Here is a 19,778-nt window from a genome sequence, read left to right on the forward strand (position 1 = left end):
AGTTAAAGGCTCCATGCAACAGATCCTGGAGGGGAAATGTCAGACATCCTTCCTCAACAAGGAGGCCTCTTGATTCTCTCCTTTGGGGTGAAGGAGTAGCAGCATTATGTCCCAGGAAGGGAGCAGAAATGCTACTGCTGAGCCAACAAAACATGTCTGCTCTAACCGGTGGGTTTTTTTTTAAAACAGCAGGGTGTTATAGGTCTATAACACTGGGCTACAAAAAATATTTGGACATTGTCTGTTTTTTCAACTGTTTTGCACCACAGAATCCAAATATGATATTTTTTTTCTAAATCAGGTCAGGTTTTTTTCCTAATTGATTTTTAGAAATCCAATCTCCTGACTTAATTGATTACATTTTTGAGACATTATCCATTCATATATGTTTATGTTTCTCATCTAAAAAAAGGTTTCAGGAGGAAAAAAAATGTATCTCACATAAATTAATGATACAAACTTGGATGAATGTAAATTTTTGAATCAATACTGGGTTAGGGTAAGTATGTGTAAATTGAACATTTATGTTCTCCATCTGTTATGTTCTGGTGGAATCTCTCCTGCTGCTCATCACGCATTGGTACCAGATTCTCAGGAAACCGATCCATATGTGAAAACAAGTCATACATTTTGATGCTCATGTTGCATCAGGTCACACACATAATTCAGGAAGTTGAACGGATTGAGCCTAACCAATGTGATTTTTTATTTCAGCATATCAAAATTACCCTAAAACAGTTACCCCAGATAATTTTTGGCTGTTGACCTGTGTAATCTGAGGATGGCAGCTGGATAAGAGGTAAGTGGTTTTGGCTGGAAATGTGTGCAATCCATGATTACATGGAGATGAATTAGACTGTGACAGTATGGTTTCAATATAGCCTGGTAGTTAGCACACATTTCCAGAACCAAAAATTGTCCTTGAGTCAGATCAGCTTCCCACTATCATGGTCCACATGAGCACTGCAGTTCTCCAGGAACAGCAGGATCCCCAAAACGCTGGCCCATCCTTTCTCTAGCTCTATCATATGGAAACACCCATAGAAAATAATGATCAGATCCACTGATTTGTGTCCTGATTCTCACTGATGAAGCTGGGTCCAAAGCTGGGGGGGTTGCGGCGCACTAGTTGAGGAGTTAACTTCCCGTCCTGACAGAAAGAAAGATTTGTTTAGAGGCCAAACTACTTGGATAAAAATGCTTGGACCTGCTGAGTCGTTGCCTGTGTACCTGTCCTGGTAGGTGAGGAGTGGGAGGAGTTAACTCGGGACCTGGGGCTCCTGGACTCTGCTGGAACCTGTGATTACAGAGAACACAATCAGAACCATGGTTTACAGAATCCGAACCTCGGAAAGTTCAGATGCGATCATTCAGTACCTGTTGATGACCATAGGGTTCAGGCCCAGGGGTCCCTGACTCATCACCCTGTTAATACCTTTCAGAGCCTGCATCTTAGCCTTCATGATTGGGTCAGAGATGGACTCAAAATCTGCAAAACACAGAACCAGCTTGAGTGATGAAGACTCAAAGCCTAAAGACATAGCTCCTGATAGTACCAAGACTGTCAAGATAGCAATCATGTGACAGAACTAAATGGCTCTCTGATCAGACTCTGCTTCTCATTCTGATTGGATATCAGTAGGTGTAGAAGACCTCAGAGAGTTCTGATTTTCTGGCCTGTCACAGCTTTGTGGCCTGAAAGGGTTTTGATCTTACCCATGTCGGAGATTCCAGACTCTGAGCCAGACTTATGTTGGATCAGGGCCTGCATCTGTTTCTGCTGCTGCTGCTCCTGTCGCTCCTGGTCCAGAAGCTCCTGCAGGAGGAGTGGCTGCTCCTCCAGCAGCAGAGGCCTGGACTTGTTCTGGTTCTGGAGGGAGACCTGGTTCTCAGAAAAGGTGACCGAGCTCATGCTCTGAGTTTCAGTGCCTGAATGAGGAGGATGGTTCTGGGGGTTTAAAAGAAGTCGAGGCTGAAGAGGTTGAGTTGATGGAGATTGAGGCATGGTGGGGGCACCCTGAGGAGCAGGACCAGCAGGAATTGGTTTGGGTATTGGTGCGGATCCAAATGATCTCTGGTGGAAAACAGATGAGTCCCCTGGGGACAGAGAAGATACACATTAGACATATGCTGCAAAGCTGAAGAGGTAGGGGTGGTCACTGGGTTTACCTGGAGTTATTAGAGGGTGGACAGTGGACAAAGCCTGAACTGGGACTGGACAGGAAACCAAACTAGAGTCCTCCAGTTTCTCCTATGGAGAGTTAAAGGTAGAAATCATTTATCAGTTCTGTGATTGGTTCAGCATGATAAAGCAATCAATGACCTACCTTGTTTAGAAGGGTAGAGTGAGCTCCTTCAGGTCTGTTTGAGGAGTGACCTTCAGTCATCTGAGATTCCTTCAATTCCTGTTTTGGCTCTCCCAGAAGGTGGGCAGGGCTTCCCATTTTCCTGGCAGGTCGGCTCCCCTCCCGATCCTCTACTGGCTCCCCAAGGTCCAGCTCCTCGTTGAACATGTCTTTTTTGTCCTCCAAATTGAGCTCTGGGTCAGCATAGGCAATCAGGTCGAACTTCCCTGTCAGCAGAAAGTCATCCAGGTGCAGATCGTTCGAACCTAGGTCCAGATCTTCTTTACCTGCGACAGAACCAACGAGTGTGAATATTGACTTGAGAGTGGTTCTGGGAAACTTATGGCAGCCTGTGGTCTTCCTACCATCCTCTGGGTCCAGATTCAGATTCAGGTCCACCAGGTCCTTGACCTCCACGTCCTCCAGATCCTTTACAGCAGAGTCCTCTCCCTCTAAGTGCTCCTCAATCCCCTCAGATCCTGGGAGAGCAGAACCCAGGTGCTGCTGCTGCCCCAGCCTTGCCTCCCCCATTTTGACTGGACCTGGCGCAGTGGACTGGGAGGGGTCTCTGGTGGGTGTGGCTTCCTGTAGCCCCAAAGGCATCGGTGGGGAAAAGGGCAGCCTCAGACGGTTCTCTGGGGGGCGGTGTCGGAGCTCGATGTAGGGCATAACGCCATGCTGCTGAGGAGGAGGAGGAGGAGGCCGCTGGACGATGAGTTGGGGAACACCTGTGGAAGCAAACGCAGGGAAACATGGCTTTAACACTTACAGGACTTGAACAGGGCCCTATTCATTCGGCAGTTCAGACCTGGCACCATGTGTGTTGATGAGTTGTGGGGCATCAATGACCGAATGCTGGTGAACTCTGCTGGCACAGGCCTCCTCATTTGGACCAGGTTCCCCTCCATGGAGCCAAGCCCCACAGCAGGACCAAGGGATGGACGTGCTGAAGGGTCCTGTAGGGCTGCAGGGACTCCATGAGGAACACCAAACCTGGAAAGAGGGACACCAACTGTGACAGGAACAGATCTGAAAGTTGTAGGTCTGCTTCTCACTTTTTCTACCTGACAGCTGGTCCTCTCAGGAGGTTCTGTCTGGGGAGGGAACCCTCACTGGGAGGAAAGTCACTCATCTCCTCGCCTGGAAGACATCCTGTAAACCCAGTAGTCAGAGGTCTCACTGTACCAGGGTACGGCGGAGGAGGGCGTTCAAATGGGTCTGGAGGAGGGGCGCTGGAAGAGTCCTCAGCAGACCAGCTGTGAAGAGCGTCACTTGAACCAACCGGTCCTGAGGGGGGTTCCAGCAAACTTTTCTCCTGGCGTAAGGCAATCTTTTGGTGCTGCTGCCGGAGGATATGCTGCCGGAGCCACAGGCGCTATATGGGACAACCAGAGAAACATCAGAAATCCAAAGGTTAAGATACTCGACCCGGCAGCTGCCTGGGAATTGGGGGGGTATGGGTCTACCTCGCCTGGCGGATTATTACCTGTCGGCCCAGATTAGACCTTTGGTGTGCTGGTGTAATCCAGCCTATAAATGGAAGGACATTGAGCTTTGTTTGTTGCACTTCCCTATACAGTCTGTTTTGGGATGTCTGGACGGCTTGCCCCAGGTGTACCAATTACAAAATCTGTGTCTGAGTCTCTCCTTGAAGAAGTGGGCAGGAGTGGTTAAAAAGTTCAATCTTCACAGACGGATAGGAGTATTGAGTTGGCTTCCGTAAAACCCGCGTTTCCTCCCACCATCAATAGACTCAAATATAGAAGATGGGCGAATTACTGCATTCTGTAATATAATTAAAAATGGGCAGCTAGTAAAATTTGAGGATCTGTGTCGGATTTATGAGGTGGGGAGTGAAGATTTCTACCGTTATTTGCAGGTCCAAAGTTTCTTTACGAAGGAAATAAAAATCCCTGATTCGGATGCAGAGCCAGGAATAGAACAAATTTTTATGGATTAATATGCTGGTAGAAAAACAAACGGCATCATTGGCAAATATTACAGAAACTTAATATCTATGAATGAGAAGTCAGCTGATGCAATAATTTCACCTGAGGCCTGCATGCAGATTTGGAGGAACTCTCTGTGCACCACAAATTCTTTCACATGGCGCCATTTCTGCATTTTTATTGCGCCAAAGCAGAGATGGAAGCTGGTTGGCTCCCAGTCCTCGTGCTGGAGGGGGTGTGGTGTGGTCACTGCGGGCTGAAAGCAGCGACCACACCGGGACTGTCCAGAGTTGAAGACCTTCTGGAAGGACGTTAATGGAGTAATATATGGAATTATGGGTATAACCTTAGATTAGTCATTTCCTGCTATGTACCATGGAATACTTCCTGAGGGACTCAGTGATGGGGACACGTACCTGTTGAAGATATTTCTGATCGCAAGCAAGAAAGCGATGACTAAATGTTGGCTCCAGTCTAAACCTCCACCCTGAAGCTTCTGGTGAATATTATAAACCTGATCCACGATATGGAAATGTTGACTTTTACAATACGGCTCAGGAAGGAGAAGGGACAGAAACTTTGAGAAAGATGGGAATATTTTAATATCAAAGGCTTTAACAGTTCATTTCTGTTCCTCCACGTCATTCGAACAGAAAGCTGGGAGCTTTTATCTGTTTACTTTGAAATGTCTGTAAAAGTGGAATCGTCATCAGTATGAATGCTGCCACCTGCACAAGCCCTCAAGTTTGATTGTGAATATCTGTATGTTTAAAAACGAATAAAAATAAAGTTAAAAAACAAAAAGAAATCCAAAGGTGACCACAATGACAAAGATCTCCCCCACCTGTTGTAGTTTCTCCTCAGAGTCTCCAAGCTGAGGCAGCATGCCCCTCCCTCTGTCCAGAGAGGACAGGTCACCGGTTCCTGACTTCTCCATCATTGGCATGCTGGTTGTTACGAGACCCTTGTCCAGAGCATCCTGACCTGTTGCATGGACTACTCCCTTCTCAGGTGTCACAGGATGCTTTGGGGTCTGGCTGCTACAGGTTCTGGGCAACGACTCTTGTCTGCTTCCAGTAGACTGTTGAAGCTGTACAGAGAAGAGGCAATGAGGAAATATGATGGTTCCCTGGTTGTCTTTTAGCTCCAACTGGCAACAGAAAACCTGACTGAACACTGAGGTGATTCGACCACACAGGTGTTTAGGAACACGGACGTGTCCACAGGACGTGTCCACAGGACATGTCCAGTCCTCGAGGAATAGAGTTGAAGATTCAAGTTCAACGTCACAGTGAAACAGAGGCAGAGGCAAAAAATTTGAATTTATAAAGTACAATACAAGTATTGTGTCAAAAGTGCTTCACACTACATCTAGTCATTCATACACTGATGGTGATGAGCTATTGGATAGCAGCCACAACTGCCACGGGGTATTCTGGCAGAGATGAGGCTGCCGTGTGCAGACGGCACCGGCCCTCTCTGGTCTGGGTTGTTTGTGACCAGACCAGAAATCAAGCTAGCATGCAAACTAAAACAACTGAACCGAGACCCCATAGTCCATCTGGTCTTGGTAGGGTTCCACACAACCTCTAAAGCGGTTAGAGTTAGGGATTGTGAAGAAGTTTTACTCGTATTAAATGATGTTCCTTTATGTATCATATAAATGTAATGTTTTTTGTATCAAGGTGTTTTTCTGTGCAGCTGGAAACGGTGAACAAACTAATGAAACATGATGTGTCTACTGCAGTAAGTTTCCCAGAGTTGCTGAACTTCCCAGACAGTTATTTGGGAACTGGCTGTTTTTCCCGTGCCCTTCTCTGCATGGAGACAGAGTGTTTAGTTTTCACCTCCCATAGACATTACATTATATTACATACAAGGTTCCGTATGTTTTCCTTTGTTTCTTTTGTTTGGTCTTCGAAGATTGAGTCTCCACCTCGGTAGTAAAGAGAGATGAATAAAGTAACTATGCAACTCTGGGTTCCTCAGAGCGGATCCTAAAAAAAAACCCATTACATTTATATGACACATAAAGGAACATCATTTAATACGAATAAAACTTCTTCACAGGATCATGGTGTGACCACACCGTGATCCAACACACCTAGCAGGTAGGAGCTAAAAGCCTGAGCTGAACCCCTTCCTGTTTACATTGCATTATGGGATGCGGTTAGCACCTTTAGGTAGAGATGGACACCCTTTTGTGATCCTAGTTTTCTGCTGCTGGTCTAAGAAAAGTTTGGTTCACATTTCAGCTGCTTCCCAGATAAAATCTGAAGAACATATTTATGAACTTTGTGTTTTTGCTGCATGACGTCTGAAGATGACAGACGTGTCACATCCAGAAAGACAAGAACATTGATTTAGATTTGGTTCTCCGGACACAGAGCTGTATCTGCACAAAGAAGCTAGAGAGGTTGTTACCTTGGGGGCTGCAGGGTTGAAGGCCCCTATCTCCGCCATCAGTCCAGGACCCCGAGGAGAGGAAGCTAACACTGCAGGCGGGGCAGTCAGGCTCTCTGCTAGGGTCTTCTGAGCCCGGAGGGCAGAGGGCTGCTGCAGGTACGGCTCATGAGAGGGGCGAGGCGTCCCCATAGACTGGGGGAACAAATCGACGCTTCGCTGAGACCCCGGGGACCGTGGGAACCGTTCCGAGGAGCGGGGCGTTCCTGGATTGGAGGGATAGGAATCCAGGCTGGACGGCGACAGCTGACTGACCGGGTCTCCTCTGACCCGCTCAGTCGAGGGCATTGAGAGGTAACCGCAGTCAGAGTGAGGGTGTGGCGTTCCGGGGGTCTGAGGGTCCCTGAAGGGGTCAGGGGCCGTGAACCTGGGGTGTCCCCCAGCTGAGGTGTCCCTGGGGCATAAGGGCTGCGGTGGGGGGAGCCCAGACCTGACACCGGGCTGTTGGGGAACCCAAGATCTCTTCTTCCTGTTGCCTCCTGGTGGGGGGGCATGGGGGCTTTAAACACTCCACCCTGCATCGTCAGGCTTGTCCTCTGGCTGGAGTCCGGCGCCCGGACGGGTCTGAGAGATTGGTCGGGGGGGGAACCAGAGGAGGGGATCACCATGCCAGCCCGACTTGGTGGCAAACCTGCAAGGATAGAGTATGTTAGGAGAAGAGAATGGGGGGAGGGCTGAGAGGAGCAAAGAGGAGGACACAGGGTGGAGGACCTACCGGAGGCAGACAGGTCGGGGGAGAGTGTAGGGGAGCCATCGTGAGCGGGGGAGACGCTGAGGAAGCCGAGGCGCTGCTGCTGAGGATGACGGGGACCTGCTACTTTACCATATGGGTCCCAGGGTGAGGATGGCCGGAGGAGGGGGAGGAGAACATCTGGGGGGAAGATGGCGGCTGGTGGAGGGGCGAGGAGGCCAAAGGGGAATGAGGGAGTGAAGAGAACCCAGAGGGAGCAGGGACTTGAGGTCTGAGGAAGACATCATCCAGTGTCCCTGCATCCTGCGGGAGGTTCTGTCTGCTCTGCGTGGTGTTGCCCCCGGCGACCTGCTGGTGGGCGGGGCCTTCTGGGGACAGGCGTCCCGACTGGCGGAGCTGCTGCTGCCGCTGCTCGTTCTTCACCTGCTCCAGCTTCTGGCTTGCCTCCATCTTGGCCAGCTGCTTGCTCTTCTGCCGCATCATCTGAGTTGAACAGCAACCAATGAGAGACTTCTTCCTCAGCAAGCCCCACCCACCCATCAGAGAAGCACATGATGCTCACCTGTCTCAACTTCCACTCCTGCTCCTGTTCTGATTCCCTGGGCCTCAGTGGATCTCTGCAGCTGGCCTCCGTCTCCATGGCGATGGGGTCATACACCCCCTGGGGCGGCGGCGGCGGCGGCGGCTGCAGTGACTCATTAGACAGCTGCACCTTGTTGATGCGCTGGGCTGCCCGGTTGTCCCGAGCTTTTTGCTGTAGAAGCACAATCGGGTGTGAAACTGTTTCCTCTGGACCCATCAGAAGGAGGAGCAGAAACTCACGAAGGGTGCTCTGTCCTGGGAGCTGGCCTTCCTCCACAGCTTGGTGATCTGCTTCACTCTAGTGGACCAATCTGAGAACAAACGCTCATTGTGATACCTGAGCCCTACCTGGGAACACTGGGTTGACTGAGTGTATCTGTGTGTACCAGGGTACTGCTGCTTCAGCTGAGGGAAGTTGGTGTTGCAGTAAAGAACTGGAGCCACGGTCGCCAGCTCTCCCAGACTCTCCTCCTTCTCCCACTTCAGCGTCCCTCTCTGAGCTGTCGACATCACATCCTGCTCCCCTTCTACAGCTGATGGTCGATTGGCTGAGGCAGAGGAGGGGGCGGGGCCCTCAGAAGGCAAGCTGAAGCCAAGCAGACGGCTGCCTCCACTGGGAGCGTTGGGGAGGGGAGGAACGGCAGCCACCAGGCCATTCATCACCGGCAGCCGAGAACACACTGCTGACAGAGAACACCTCTACGGTCACCTGTCAGGGTCACCAGTGAGATTCCACGGTTGTGTGTGGGAAGAGTCGTACCTGAGCCGTGGGTCTTGCTGGGCTCTGGCTCCCTGCTGCTGTTTGGACTCAGAACGGCAGTGAAGACCTCCTCCACGTCCTTCCCCTCCAGTTCTGCGTACACACAGGTGTATAGGTTATCATGGAACCATGGCAGTGTCCTGACAGGTGAGAAGATTCTCCCACTCTTACCTGGGATCTTGTAGAGTCTGCTCAGGATACCTCCTGCAACAGGAACAGGAAGCTGTGAGATTGTTCCATCGTGCAATGGAACAATCTCTGTCTGCTGTCACTCTGCTACACTCACCGTCTGTTACCATCTGGTCCAGTTCAGGGCTCAAGATGGCGTCCAAAGGCTCCTCCCGCTCCATTCTTTGGCAACGCCCATAAGCTCCAGGGGTGTCTGATGACAGGGGGCTTGGTCGGCCGCCGAGGTGATATCCAAGCCGGCTGGAAGAGAGAGACACACGAATAGGTGAAACAACTCAAGGGACGAGTGAGGGGTGGGAGAGGAGGAGGACCAAACTGGTAAATCTGCAGGAGAAGAAATGATCATCTATCAATCTGAGGTCAAACAGAGTTAGAGAGATGGTTCGCCAGCAGAGCAGCAGGAAGAGGAAGTCCAGTCTTACCAAAGGAGACGGAGAACGCTCCACCTGGAACTGACCTGAAGCTAAACACACACAGGCATCATGTGAAAGTCTCTCTCACACACACAGCTGTGATCATGAGGATGATGGTGGTGTGTCCATACCTGTGTGTCCTGTTCCCAGGATGTGAGGGTCTGTTTTCAGGACATCAGAAAGATCCAGCAGCACTTCCTCTGACACAGCTGAATGGCAACACACACACACACACACACACACACACACACACACACACACAAATACCTGATCATGTGACTTGATGGATGTTCCCAGTCTGAAACTGATTCCAGAACCATTCTGGATTAAACTGCTGCAGTTACAGTCTGAAGCCAGCAGAGGGCACCCTCACACAGACTAACTGACCTTAAAGGAATCCATGATCAATTGGAACAGACTTTATTGAAGAAATATTTATTTTAGTTGTAAAAAAAAAATGTGGTAATGACTCTGAAGGTTGTTGCGTTTTCATAATTGTTAAAATATTGTCATGTTGCAAGGCATTGTGGGTAAATGACGTCTTTAGGTTCGACTGCACTGGCTCCGTATCACAAACACCAATTTTTTAGTTAATAGGAAAATAACAACATATTTAATCCAACATGTTCAACTAATCTTTAACCCCTTTAATCCCAGCAGCTGAAGGAGAACATGACCAGAAGCTCAGGAAACATGGCGGAACTGTTAGGATTAAGAGAACGTGTAAAATACAAAACAGAAATGAAAACTTACGCAGCACTCCCTGTTTCCTGCTGGATGCTACTGTCCAGGAGCCTGGACAGAGGAGGCGGGGCAAGGTGCTCTGAGGGGCGGGGCCTTGGGGACACTCACTGCCGATCCTGATTGGCTGGCACCTGAGGTCACCGTCCTCTGCCTTCTGTCAATCTGTCGGCTACGGTCAAGCAGATCCCGGCCAAAGAAAGCCTCCTGTATGGAGGCGGCCAATCAGCAGAGAGCGGGCTGGCGAAGCTTCACGCCCAGGTGAAAGCATTACCTGAAGGTACGATGGGAACGCCTCCTCCAGCTTGGTCTTCTTCTTCCTGTATCTCTTCTTAACTTTCTCCATTGCCTGGTCAGCAGCAGACATAATTTCCATGGAAACATCAGTTTCCAACACACCTAGGAGGAAACCGAGGATCAGACTCTGACATTACATTCTGTCAATAACTCATGAGCTCAGGTGACTCACCTGGATCTCGACTCGGGTTCATCTCTGTTGAGTCCTTCCTGCAGAGTCCGGCTTTTCCCCCACGCTGACGGACCATGAAGCCCCCGATACCTGGGGGTGACCAGAAATCAGAGAGGGGAAGACCGGAGGAGAAAGAGGGGGACACGAGGAGAAAGAGGGGAGACCGGAGAGAAAGAGGGGAGACCGAAGGAGAAAGAGGGGGAGACCGAGGAGAAAGAGGGGGAGACCGAAGGAGAAAGAGGGGGAGACCAAGGAGAAAGAGGGGAGACCGAAGGAGAAAGAGGGGGAGACCGAAGGAGAAAGAGGGGGAGACCGAAGGAGAAAGAGGGGAGACCGGAGGAGAAGAGGGGGAGACCGAAAGAGAAAGAGGGGGAGACCGGAGGAGAAAGAGGGGAGACCGAAAGAGAAAGAGGGGAAGACCGAAAGAGAAAGAGGGGGAGACCGGAGGAGAAAGAGGGGGAGACCGGAGGAGAAAGAGGGGAAGACCGGAGGAGAAAGAGGGGAAGACCGGAGGAGAAAGAGGGGAGACCGAGGAGAAAGGGGGACACCGAAGGAGAAAGAGGGGAAGACCGGAGGAGAAAGAGGGGAAGACCGGAGGAGAAAGAGGGGGAGACCGGAGGAGAAAGAGGGGAAGACCGGAGGAGAAAGAGGGGGAGACCGGAGGAGAAAGAGGGGAAGACCGGAGGAGAAAGAGGGGAAGACCGAAGGAGAAAGAGGGGAGACCGGAGGAGAAAGAGGGGAGACCGAAAGAGAAAGAGGGGGAGACCGGAGGAGAAAGAGGGGGAGACCGAAAGAGAAAGAGGGGGAGACCGAAGGAGAAAGAGGGGGAGACCGAAGGAGAAAGAGGGGAGACCGAAGAGAAAGAGGGGGAGACCGGAGGAGAAAGAGGGGGAGACCGAAGGAGAAAGAGGGGGAGACCGAAGGAGAAAGAGGGGAGACCGAAGGAGAAAGAGGGGAAGACCGGAGAGAAAGAGGGGGAGACCGGAGGAGAAAGAGGGGGAGACCAGAGGAGAAAGAGGGGAAGACCGAAGGAGAAAGAGGGGAAGACCGAAGGAGAAAGAGGGGGAGACCGAAGGAGAAAGAGGGGGAGACCGAAGGAGAAAGAGGGGGAGACCGAAGGAGAAAGAGGGGAGACCGAAGGAGAAAGAGGGGGAGACCGAAGGAGAAAGAGGGGGAGACCGGAGGAGAAAGAGGGGGAGACCGGAGGAGAAAGAGGGGAGACCGGAGGAGAAAGAGGGGGAGACCGGAGGTTAGAACCCAGCTTCCAATTGTCTGGGATTTCCCATACAAATGCATGGCTTCTTATACCTAATGGCCAGGAATATCTATCATGGCCATTATATTTAATGTTGTCATATGGGATAAAGTGGGACAAACAGCAGGCTGTCTAACCACTGAATGACAGCATCATTTTGACTTTTACTGACTGATCTCTTCACCAGTCTTAGCCTAGTGGGTAGCAAAAGGGCAGACTTTCAGTGGAATCAAAATGGAGAGCTCCATCAGATGGACCTATAACTTTACTTCTGCGAGTACAAAATTGGACAAGGTACCAGATAGAAAGGTTGTAGAGAACACAAATGCATTGACATCATTGCCCTGACTTCAATGCACAGAAAATGCATTGGGATTAGGCATGGACTGAACTTATAGAGCTTTTTCAGTCATTTTGACCACTCAAAGCACTTTACACTGGAGTCACATTCACCCATTCGGACTCACAAACACAGACCGGGAGGCAATTTGGGGTTAAGTGCCTTGCGCAGAGGCACATCGACATGTGACAGGAGGAAGCCGGAATCGAACCTACAACCTTCCGATTGCAAGACGACTACTCTGCGATACAGCCACAGTCGCCCACATGGGCATCTATGTATGGCTCCTGGCCATTTAGATAACATCCAGTGTGGCTCCATATATCCCAGGGTTGCCAAGAATGTGCCTAAGAAACTTAATCTAAAATATTTCCAAGGGACACCCGGGAGCCACCTGAACCTCCTCCCATCATGAGTACCCACACTGAGTAATAGTAGCCTTCTACACTGGCAAGGTATAAGCCTACACAATATGACGCTGCCCAAGGCACGACACTCTAGAGGAGTAATAGTAGTCCCTGGGCGTCGGGTGGGGCTTTGGGTTCAGAAAGAGTTCAGGTGGGTGATCCTGGTACTTTCAGGCCAATCTTGGTTCTTCCCCAATATTTGGGATGATTTATGCCTCAAGTTCAAAAAATGTTCACAACTAACCCTCATCGACTTCAAATGATCCAGAATGCAGCGGCACGGCTTCTTACAGGAACCAGGAAGCATGACCATATAAGGCCTAAGCTGGTCAATTTACACTGGCTGCCTGTTATGTATAGAATAGATTTTAAGATTCTTTTATTAACTTAAAAAGTTTTAAATGGGTTAGCTCCCCCTTATCTTCAGGACCTTTTAAAATGTCAGTCTGTGTCCAGAACCCTCAGATCAAACAATCAGCTTTTACTTCCAGTCCCTCGGATCGACTAAGGAAAGGAGATCGGGCTTTTTCTGTTGTTGCTCCAAATTTATGGAACAATTTGCCTTTTCAGATTAGATCTGCTAGCAGCCTGGATCATTTTAAATCGCTTCTCAAAATTCATTTTTATTCGTTGGCTTTTAACTGAAGCAATTTTTGATATTCTGTTTTTATCTATTTGTGTTACTGTTGTTCCTGTGCAGCACTTTGGTGCAGTTTTATACCTGTTTTAAAGTGCTATATAAATAAATTTGACATTGACATTGACATACAATGCGCACTGAAATTCCCAAAAAGAGTCAACTTTGATTTTTTAAAAAGAAAAATCTGAAGCAGGTGCATATAGCTCACTAAGGGTTAATCTTTCCAACGATGTGGGCATCCGACTGCTAGGCCGTGGTTTGGCAGCTAGAATTTCTCAGATTTGGGTCGACTGTGACAGGGCAAAGTCCACCCTTGGTAGGGCACCCTGTCTTTTGGCCAGGGTGCCCTACCAAGGGAGAGACAGGATGTAAAGGGCTGGAGGATGATGAAGAGGAGATAAGTGGCTTTCACCCTTCATCCCACCTGGCCTATATGGTTTCCTCTTCCTCTTCTTGTCGTCTGTGACGTCCGTCTCCTTGGTGATGTCATCCAGGTGAGTGGCGTCCCGCTCTGGACTGGAGTCAGATTTCATGTCACAGTCCAGGTCACCTGCAGACAAAGCTGTAAGGTGATGGCCCGGTGTCAAGGTCACCTGGTTCTGATGGACTCCTGTGAATTCCCTTTAGGAGTTACCTCGGTTCTGGTCCGGCTCGATGAGGGTCTCTGGGTCCGGTGGAGTCTGCAGGACGGAGACAATGTTCTGGTTGATGATCCTCAGCTTCAACTTTGGTTTACACCTGAAGACAGAACAGCGTCGTTGGTCTGACTCCCTGGTTCAGGCTACCTGTGTTAAGGGTAAGGGCTTTACCTGCGGCACTTGCGCGGTGATGTGAGAGGCTGGACTAGGGCCTGGAGGTGAGTCAGACCGGACTCTGTTAGGCAGACGCCATCCTGAGTAAATGTCTTCACATCTGGAAAGAGAGTCACGTGATCAGGCTGCAGAGGGACTGGAAGGTTACAGCAACAGAATCGATACTGACCCAATTCTCTGGTTCTGGACACCATCTGAGTCATGAAGGAACCCAGAGGCTCCACCCTCCCTGCAACAAACACATGGGTCAGCGTTTACCCTTGCCTCTGGGGGAATTTCATAATGAAGGCCATGCAGACCTGAGGAGGCGCGGCACAGAGAGCAGTCAAAGCCTTCATCGGCAGAGAGCGCCACCTCTTCTTCCGAGGCCAAACCCTGACAGACGCTGTGGACCCACCTGCAGACACACCACAGGTAACACAATCCTGAGGCGAGACTCCTCTCCCCAGTTTGAGAAGGGCCCTACCTGTCGCACTGTTGGCACTGCAGCACTAGATCGTCTTGTGTGTAACGCCGCTGGCAGACGGGACACTGGCTGAGGCTGCCACACGGCCCACACAGGCTATAGTTGTTCAGCCAATCACAGCGCAGCCCCGGCGAGGTGGAGCCACACAGCACACACCACACACACCTGCAGACAGACGATGGGCCGTCAGACATGCCCCCGACCCTTGGCCTCCAATGCCTGCACCTACCACTTGCACTTCCAGGAGCCCTTGGGCACAGTGAGGAGGGGCGGGTCCAGGCAGTAGGTGTGGTAGCTGATGTCACAGTCGTCACAGAGCAGAAGGCGGGCGGGGTCGCAGGCGTCGCCACACGCTTCACATACTGTGCACTCTAGGCAGCGCCAGCCTTTGGTGAGTACCACCCGGGTAATCTGAAATCAGAATACGGAGTAATGAGTGAATCGGAACCAGACTGCCGGAGCGGTGTAACCGGGTCAGGGACACACCTTGACACCAACACAGTAGGGATGGTAACACTGGCCGCACTGGGAGCAGGGCAGAAGGCGGCCCTCTGAGCCCCGACCGAAGCTGCCACACACCACGCACATGTCCTGCAGAGACAGACGGAGAAATGCTAGGACACCAGCGCGCAAGGGGGCGCCCGCGGACAACCCGGGACACCCGCAACGCCCGGGGTACACCCGAGTACCTGTTTGAGAGTGAAATGGTCCGAGGTGGAGAACATCACCACCGTGTTGTGCATAGAGTTCTCCTCTTCCTCCTTTGCCTGAAAGATCTCCACATTGCTTCCCTAGCAGACACATAGGAGGGAGGAGGTCAGCTTCCTATTAGCATGGCTGTTCCTCCATCAGTCAGCCAGCACACTCTTCTTACCCCAGGGAGCACAGTGAGGCTGTCCTGAACCTTCAGCCGACTCCTGCCTCTTCCTCCTCTTCCTCCACCAGCAGCTGCACCTCTGGACCGCTTCCTGCCTGGAAATCCTGAACCCCGACCCTGACGAGGACGGGAGAGCGTTAGACTTCCTGACATGTTACCCTTCCACTCCTTGGGTCAGGTCAGCAGAGGGTGCCACTGACTCAGTTGTAAACGGTGACCTGGGGCCTCATGTATAAAGCGGTGTACGCATAAAAATGTGAGATGCCATATTTTATGCACAAGTCGGCATGTAAATGAACTTTGCGTCAAAGTTTGAATAAATGTATGTTTTTCTTCCCTGCCGCGAAAATGTGCGGCAGTTACATAAACGTTTTCTGTGAACAATATTAAATACAAAGCATCAAAACTCACCTAAATACACTGATACCTGACTACATTCAATGTTATTTAGACAAAGCAGCATCAAACCTGATGATTTTCATTATTTTAATATTTTAATGTTTAAATTATGAAACTGAACCAATTTATCCTCAGACAATAAGCTGACACAAAATAAAGTAAATAAAAGTAAAGGATGTGAAATCCTCACAACAATGTAAATAATTTTGCTCAGTTTGTCTTAAAGACACAACGCATCGTCTGAATGCATCTATGGCTCATTTATTCTCACAAGAGAAACCAGGGCTGATCAATAGGTCTGATTATTGGAGGTGATCAATAGGTCTGATTATTGAAGGTGATCAATAGGTCTGATTATTGAAGGTGATCAATAGGTCTGATTATTGAAGGTGATCAATAGGTCTGATTATTGGAGGTGATCAATAGGTCTGATTATTGAAGGTGATCAATAGGTCTGATTATTGGAGGTGATCAATAGGTCTGATTATTGGAGGTGATCAATAGGTCTGATTATTGAAGGTGATCAATAGGTCTGATTATTGAAGGTGATCAATAGGTCTGATTATCGAAGGTGATCAGGTGTGTATAATCCCAGGTATATTAGTTGCTGCATCTGTGGCTCTGATGGAGAACATGGAGCCATTGATCAGAGATCATATTGATCTGCTGGTTTCGTGGCGTTTAGATGAATCCAGACTGATTATCCTGGGGCTCTGAACAGAACTTGAAGCAGGTACCGGTTCCGATCCAGGCCCCCTTGTGGACAGAGAGCATTTGTACGCTGTAAATGTAACTTCTGTTTACAGGGTTCTGAACGTTCTGCTGTTCAAACACCAATGTTACCTGGGAGATCTTTATTTATTCTTTTATTTGTATTTTTCTTTCTTTAAAGTGTATTATTTTTATTTTGGTGAAGAGAGCTTATGTGACCTGAAAACAGCTTCAAAATAAAATATATATTTTATTTATTTGTGCATGGAGCAGAATATTATGAATAATATTTTGCTCCAAAATAAGATTTTGCCATGGTTATGGCTTCACGTGGCGGCAGACTTCAGGGTACTTCTACTAATTTACATTGATGTATTTATGGAGGCGACAGGCGGACCAGCAGCTGCTCCGTTTCCTCTAAATTGGGATTTATGAAGGAAAGGTGCGCACCAAGGTGCGTGCACACGGTTTTATGCATCCAGATTTTTTTGTGCGCTGCACTTTTCTGCAATTTCTACTTTTCCGTATGCCACTAAAACTTGGCGTATGGACAAATGTACGCCATTTGTCCGTACATCTGTCCGTACGTATAAGAGTGTGAATAAAACAGCACACTCTTTTATGCATGAGGCCCCTGGAACTGGGTGGCTAACCAGATCCAGACCCGTTCAAAGGTAAAAAGAAAATATTTGAAGTCCAAAAATTTAAATCAAAAACAAAAATGATGAAGCAATCATAAGCCTGAGTGAAACTGCTTTGCAGTCCCGATTTAAGAGAACTAGCAAGTTCTGAACATCTCAGGTTTTCAGGCCATTTGTTCTAGTGAAGCTGAATGTGTGGTTCTAAACCAGAATGGGTTCGAGAACCAGAAAACAGCTGGACCAGAAGAACCATCGTGTTCAGCTGGAGGCGGGCTCAACTGGAGCAGCAAGCTTCTGATTGGTTGAATTTAAATCCAATGATTTATTTAAACTCTCACTCTCAGCCTCAGGCTGGTCAACAGCTGCTGCTGAAACCAACTGCCTGACAACCTGAAGCCATCATGTCTGGGTGCGCTTATTTACCACTTTCATGCTCCACAGAGGAGAGCCTGGTGGGTGGGGCTTAGGGCTCCAGCCTCCCTCCCCCGTGGAATCCTGTGAGGATGAGGGAGGGCTCGGCGCCCTGCGGCTGCTGCACCACGTACCCTGAGTCATGCAGAAGGGCCAGGGGGGTAAGAGGGCAAGAGTAAGAGTAAGAGTGGAGGGGACAAAATGCAGCAACATAAATGCAACAGCCACAAACAGGAAACTGAAAACAGCCTAGTCAAGATGCAAATGATAACATGGCAACCGCATGCAGTTCTGCTCAAACATTCAGAAAGTTTAAATAGTGACATGCTAAACGGCAACAGCCATGAGAAAGCAGCATGCACAAGATCGGAGTATCCGGCCCGACGGGGAGGAGGCCCCGGCCCGACGGGAGGAGGCCCCGGCCCGACGGGGAGGAGGCCCCGACCCGACGGGGAGGAGGCCCCGACCCGACGGGGAAGAGGCCCCGGCCCGACGGGGAGGAGGCCCCGGCCCGACGGGGAAGAGGCTCCGGCCCGACGGGGAGGAGGCCCCGGCCCGACGAACGAGAGGCTCCGGCCCGACGGGGAGGAGGCCCCGGCCCGACGGGGAGGAGGCCCCGGCCCGACGGGGAGGAGGCCCCGGCCCGACGGGGAGGAGGCCCCGGCCCGACGGGGAGGAGGCCCCGGCCCGACGGGGAAGAGGCTCCGGCCCGACGGGAGGAGGCCCCGGCCCGACGAACGAGAGGCTCCGGCCCGACGGGGAGGAGGCCCCGGCCCGACGGGAGGAGGCCCCGGCCCGACGGGGAAGAGGCCCCGGCCCGACGAACGAGAGGCTCCGGCCCGAAGGGGAGGAGGCTCCGGCCCGACGTGGAGGAGGCCCCGGCCCGACAGGGAGGAGGCTCCGGCCCGAAGGGGAGGAGGCTCTGGCCCGACGAACGAGAGGCTCCGGTGGGAGGAGGCTCCGGTCCGACGGGGAGGAGGCTCCGGCCCGACGGGGAGGAGGCTCCGGCCCGACGGGGAGGAGGCCCCGGCCCGACGGGGAGGAGGCTCCGGCCCGACGAACGAGAGGCTCCAGCCTGATGGGGAGGAGGCTCTGGCCCGAAGGCTCTGTGTCTCCAACCCGAGGCTCTGATGCTCCACAAGCTTCTGAGCGAGGCTGCTGATCGGATCGGACCTGTGGTACCTGTCGGGACCGCACCCGGCCTGGGAGAACTTCCTCTTAGAGATGGCAGGCTTTCCCATGCCAATCTTTGGGGTCAGCAAGAACACTGCAGTAGGTGGTGCCTAGAGACATGAAGTGAGGTAAGCCAGTGGCGACTGCAAGAGATTTTAGTGGCCCTGCAAGAGTCTTACCTGGGTAGGGGCGGAGTCTCTCTGGCGGAGGGAGGAGTTGGTGGAGTCAGAGGTGGAGGAGTGACGGGGGTCCGTGCAGGTGAGGTCTCGGGGGACGCCTCAGTGGAAAACGGAGACTGACGTAGACGGATGGACAGGTCATCGGAGGGGCGGGACCAGGAGGGAAGGGCCTTAGGCTCCGCCACTTTCCTTTGCCGGAGGTGGTGTGTGCAGCTGAGGTCATCAGCTCCATTACCTCCATGTCCAGGGATTGGTCCAGATCCAGAATAGGGCCATCTGAGGTCTCCTCCTCATCTGGTCCCTCCTCCTCATCTCTGATTGACTGGTGTCTCTCTGCTGTGGCTATCTCCTCCTTCCCTGAAGGCTCACAATGGACTTGTTTCCATCTTTGGTTGATTCTGTTGCCATGGCAACAAGTTTATTCAGGCTCTGTGATTGGCTATACTCTTCCTCTACATTCCTCCTCTCAGCCAATGGAGGATGGTCTCCTCTAGGGGCCGTGGCCTGAGAGTGATGACAGGAGGACACGGAGACTGTTGGGAAAGAGGGGCCTACAGAAACAAGAACCAGAAGCAATTAGAACTCAGCCTGTCAGAACAACCCAAATTTGACAAAAGGAACTGGTTTGGACCATTGGAAAAAGTGTAAACCAGTCTGCTGGTCAGCACAGCTGGTCGATCTTGGTTCTCACCTGAAGGACAGACCGGACCCAGTAATGGGCTACTCTCCTCATCGTCTCCTCGTACCGCAGTCATCTCAGCAGGATCATTCTTATCTTCTGGACTCTCCATCACTGCTTCTCCTTGCTCTTCCTCAGTGGTCCTCTGCTCTGCTGCAGGAACAACATCAGTTTAGAAAACAATCT

General features: G+C 50.9%; 1 protein-coding gene across 1 annotated transcript in view; it reads right to left on the reverse strand.

The window, feature by feature from the left end:
- LOC129356909 (histone-lysine N-methyltransferase 2C-like) overlaps positions 1–19,778 on the reverse strand; it is a 48,175-nt gene that overhangs the window by 14,082 nt on the left and 14,315 nt on the right. Inside the window, 44 exon segments of the mRNA XM_055026450.1 lie at positions 1,087–1,150; positions 1,231–1,297; positions 1,378–1,489; positions 1,717–2,097; positions 2,170–2,251; positions 2,328–2,632; positions 2,711–3,073; positions 3,154–3,338; positions 3,410–3,720; positions 5,139–5,384; positions 6,719–7,116; positions 7,119–7,388; positions 7,473–7,610; positions 7,613–7,931; positions 8,011–8,202; positions 8,271–8,341; positions 8,417–8,713; positions 8,791–8,883; positions 8,962–8,994; positions 9,077–9,187; positions 9,190–9,221; positions 9,403–9,436; positions 9,524–9,601; positions 10,146–10,178; positions 10,181–10,340; positions 10,408–10,532; positions 10,603–10,692; positions 13,669–13,806; positions 13,879–13,982; positions 14,054–14,156; positions 14,226–14,285; positions 14,356–14,453; positions 14,523–14,687; positions 14,752–14,933; positions 15,009–15,113; positions 15,212–15,313; positions 15,397–15,516; positions 17,574–17,696; positions 18,735–18,769; positions 18,772–18,846; positions 18,918–19,079; positions 19,082–19,294; positions 19,297–19,464; positions 19,605–19,745. Of these exon segments, the coding sequence (XP_054882425.1) occupies positions 1,087–1,150; positions 1,231–1,297; positions 1,378–1,489; positions 1,717–2,097; positions 2,170–2,251; positions 2,328–2,632; positions 2,711–3,073; positions 3,154–3,338; positions 3,410–3,720; positions 5,139–5,384; positions 6,719–7,116; positions 7,119–7,388; positions 7,473–7,610; positions 7,613–7,931; positions 8,011–8,202; positions 8,271–8,341; positions 8,417–8,713; positions 8,791–8,883; positions 8,962–8,994; positions 9,077–9,187; positions 9,190–9,221; positions 9,403–9,436; positions 9,524–9,601; positions 10,146–10,178; positions 10,181–10,340; positions 10,408–10,532; positions 10,603–10,692; positions 13,669–13,806; positions 13,879–13,982; positions 14,054–14,156; positions 14,226–14,285; positions 14,356–14,453; positions 14,523–14,687; positions 14,752–14,933; positions 15,009–15,113; positions 15,212–15,313; positions 15,397–15,516; positions 17,574–17,696; positions 18,735–18,769; positions 18,772–18,846; positions 18,918–19,079; positions 19,082–19,294; positions 19,297–19,464; positions 19,605–19,745 (6,684 nt within the window).

Source organism: Poeciliopsis prolifica, unplaced genomic scaffold, assembly GCF_027474105.1.
Source record: "Poeciliopsis prolifica strain line A6 unplaced genomic scaffold, Auburn_PproV2 SCAFFOLD208, whole genome shotgun sequence".
NCBI classification, from domain to species: Eukaryota; Metazoa; Chordata; class Actinopteri; order Cyprinodontiformes; family Poeciliidae; genus Poeciliopsis; species Poeciliopsis prolifica.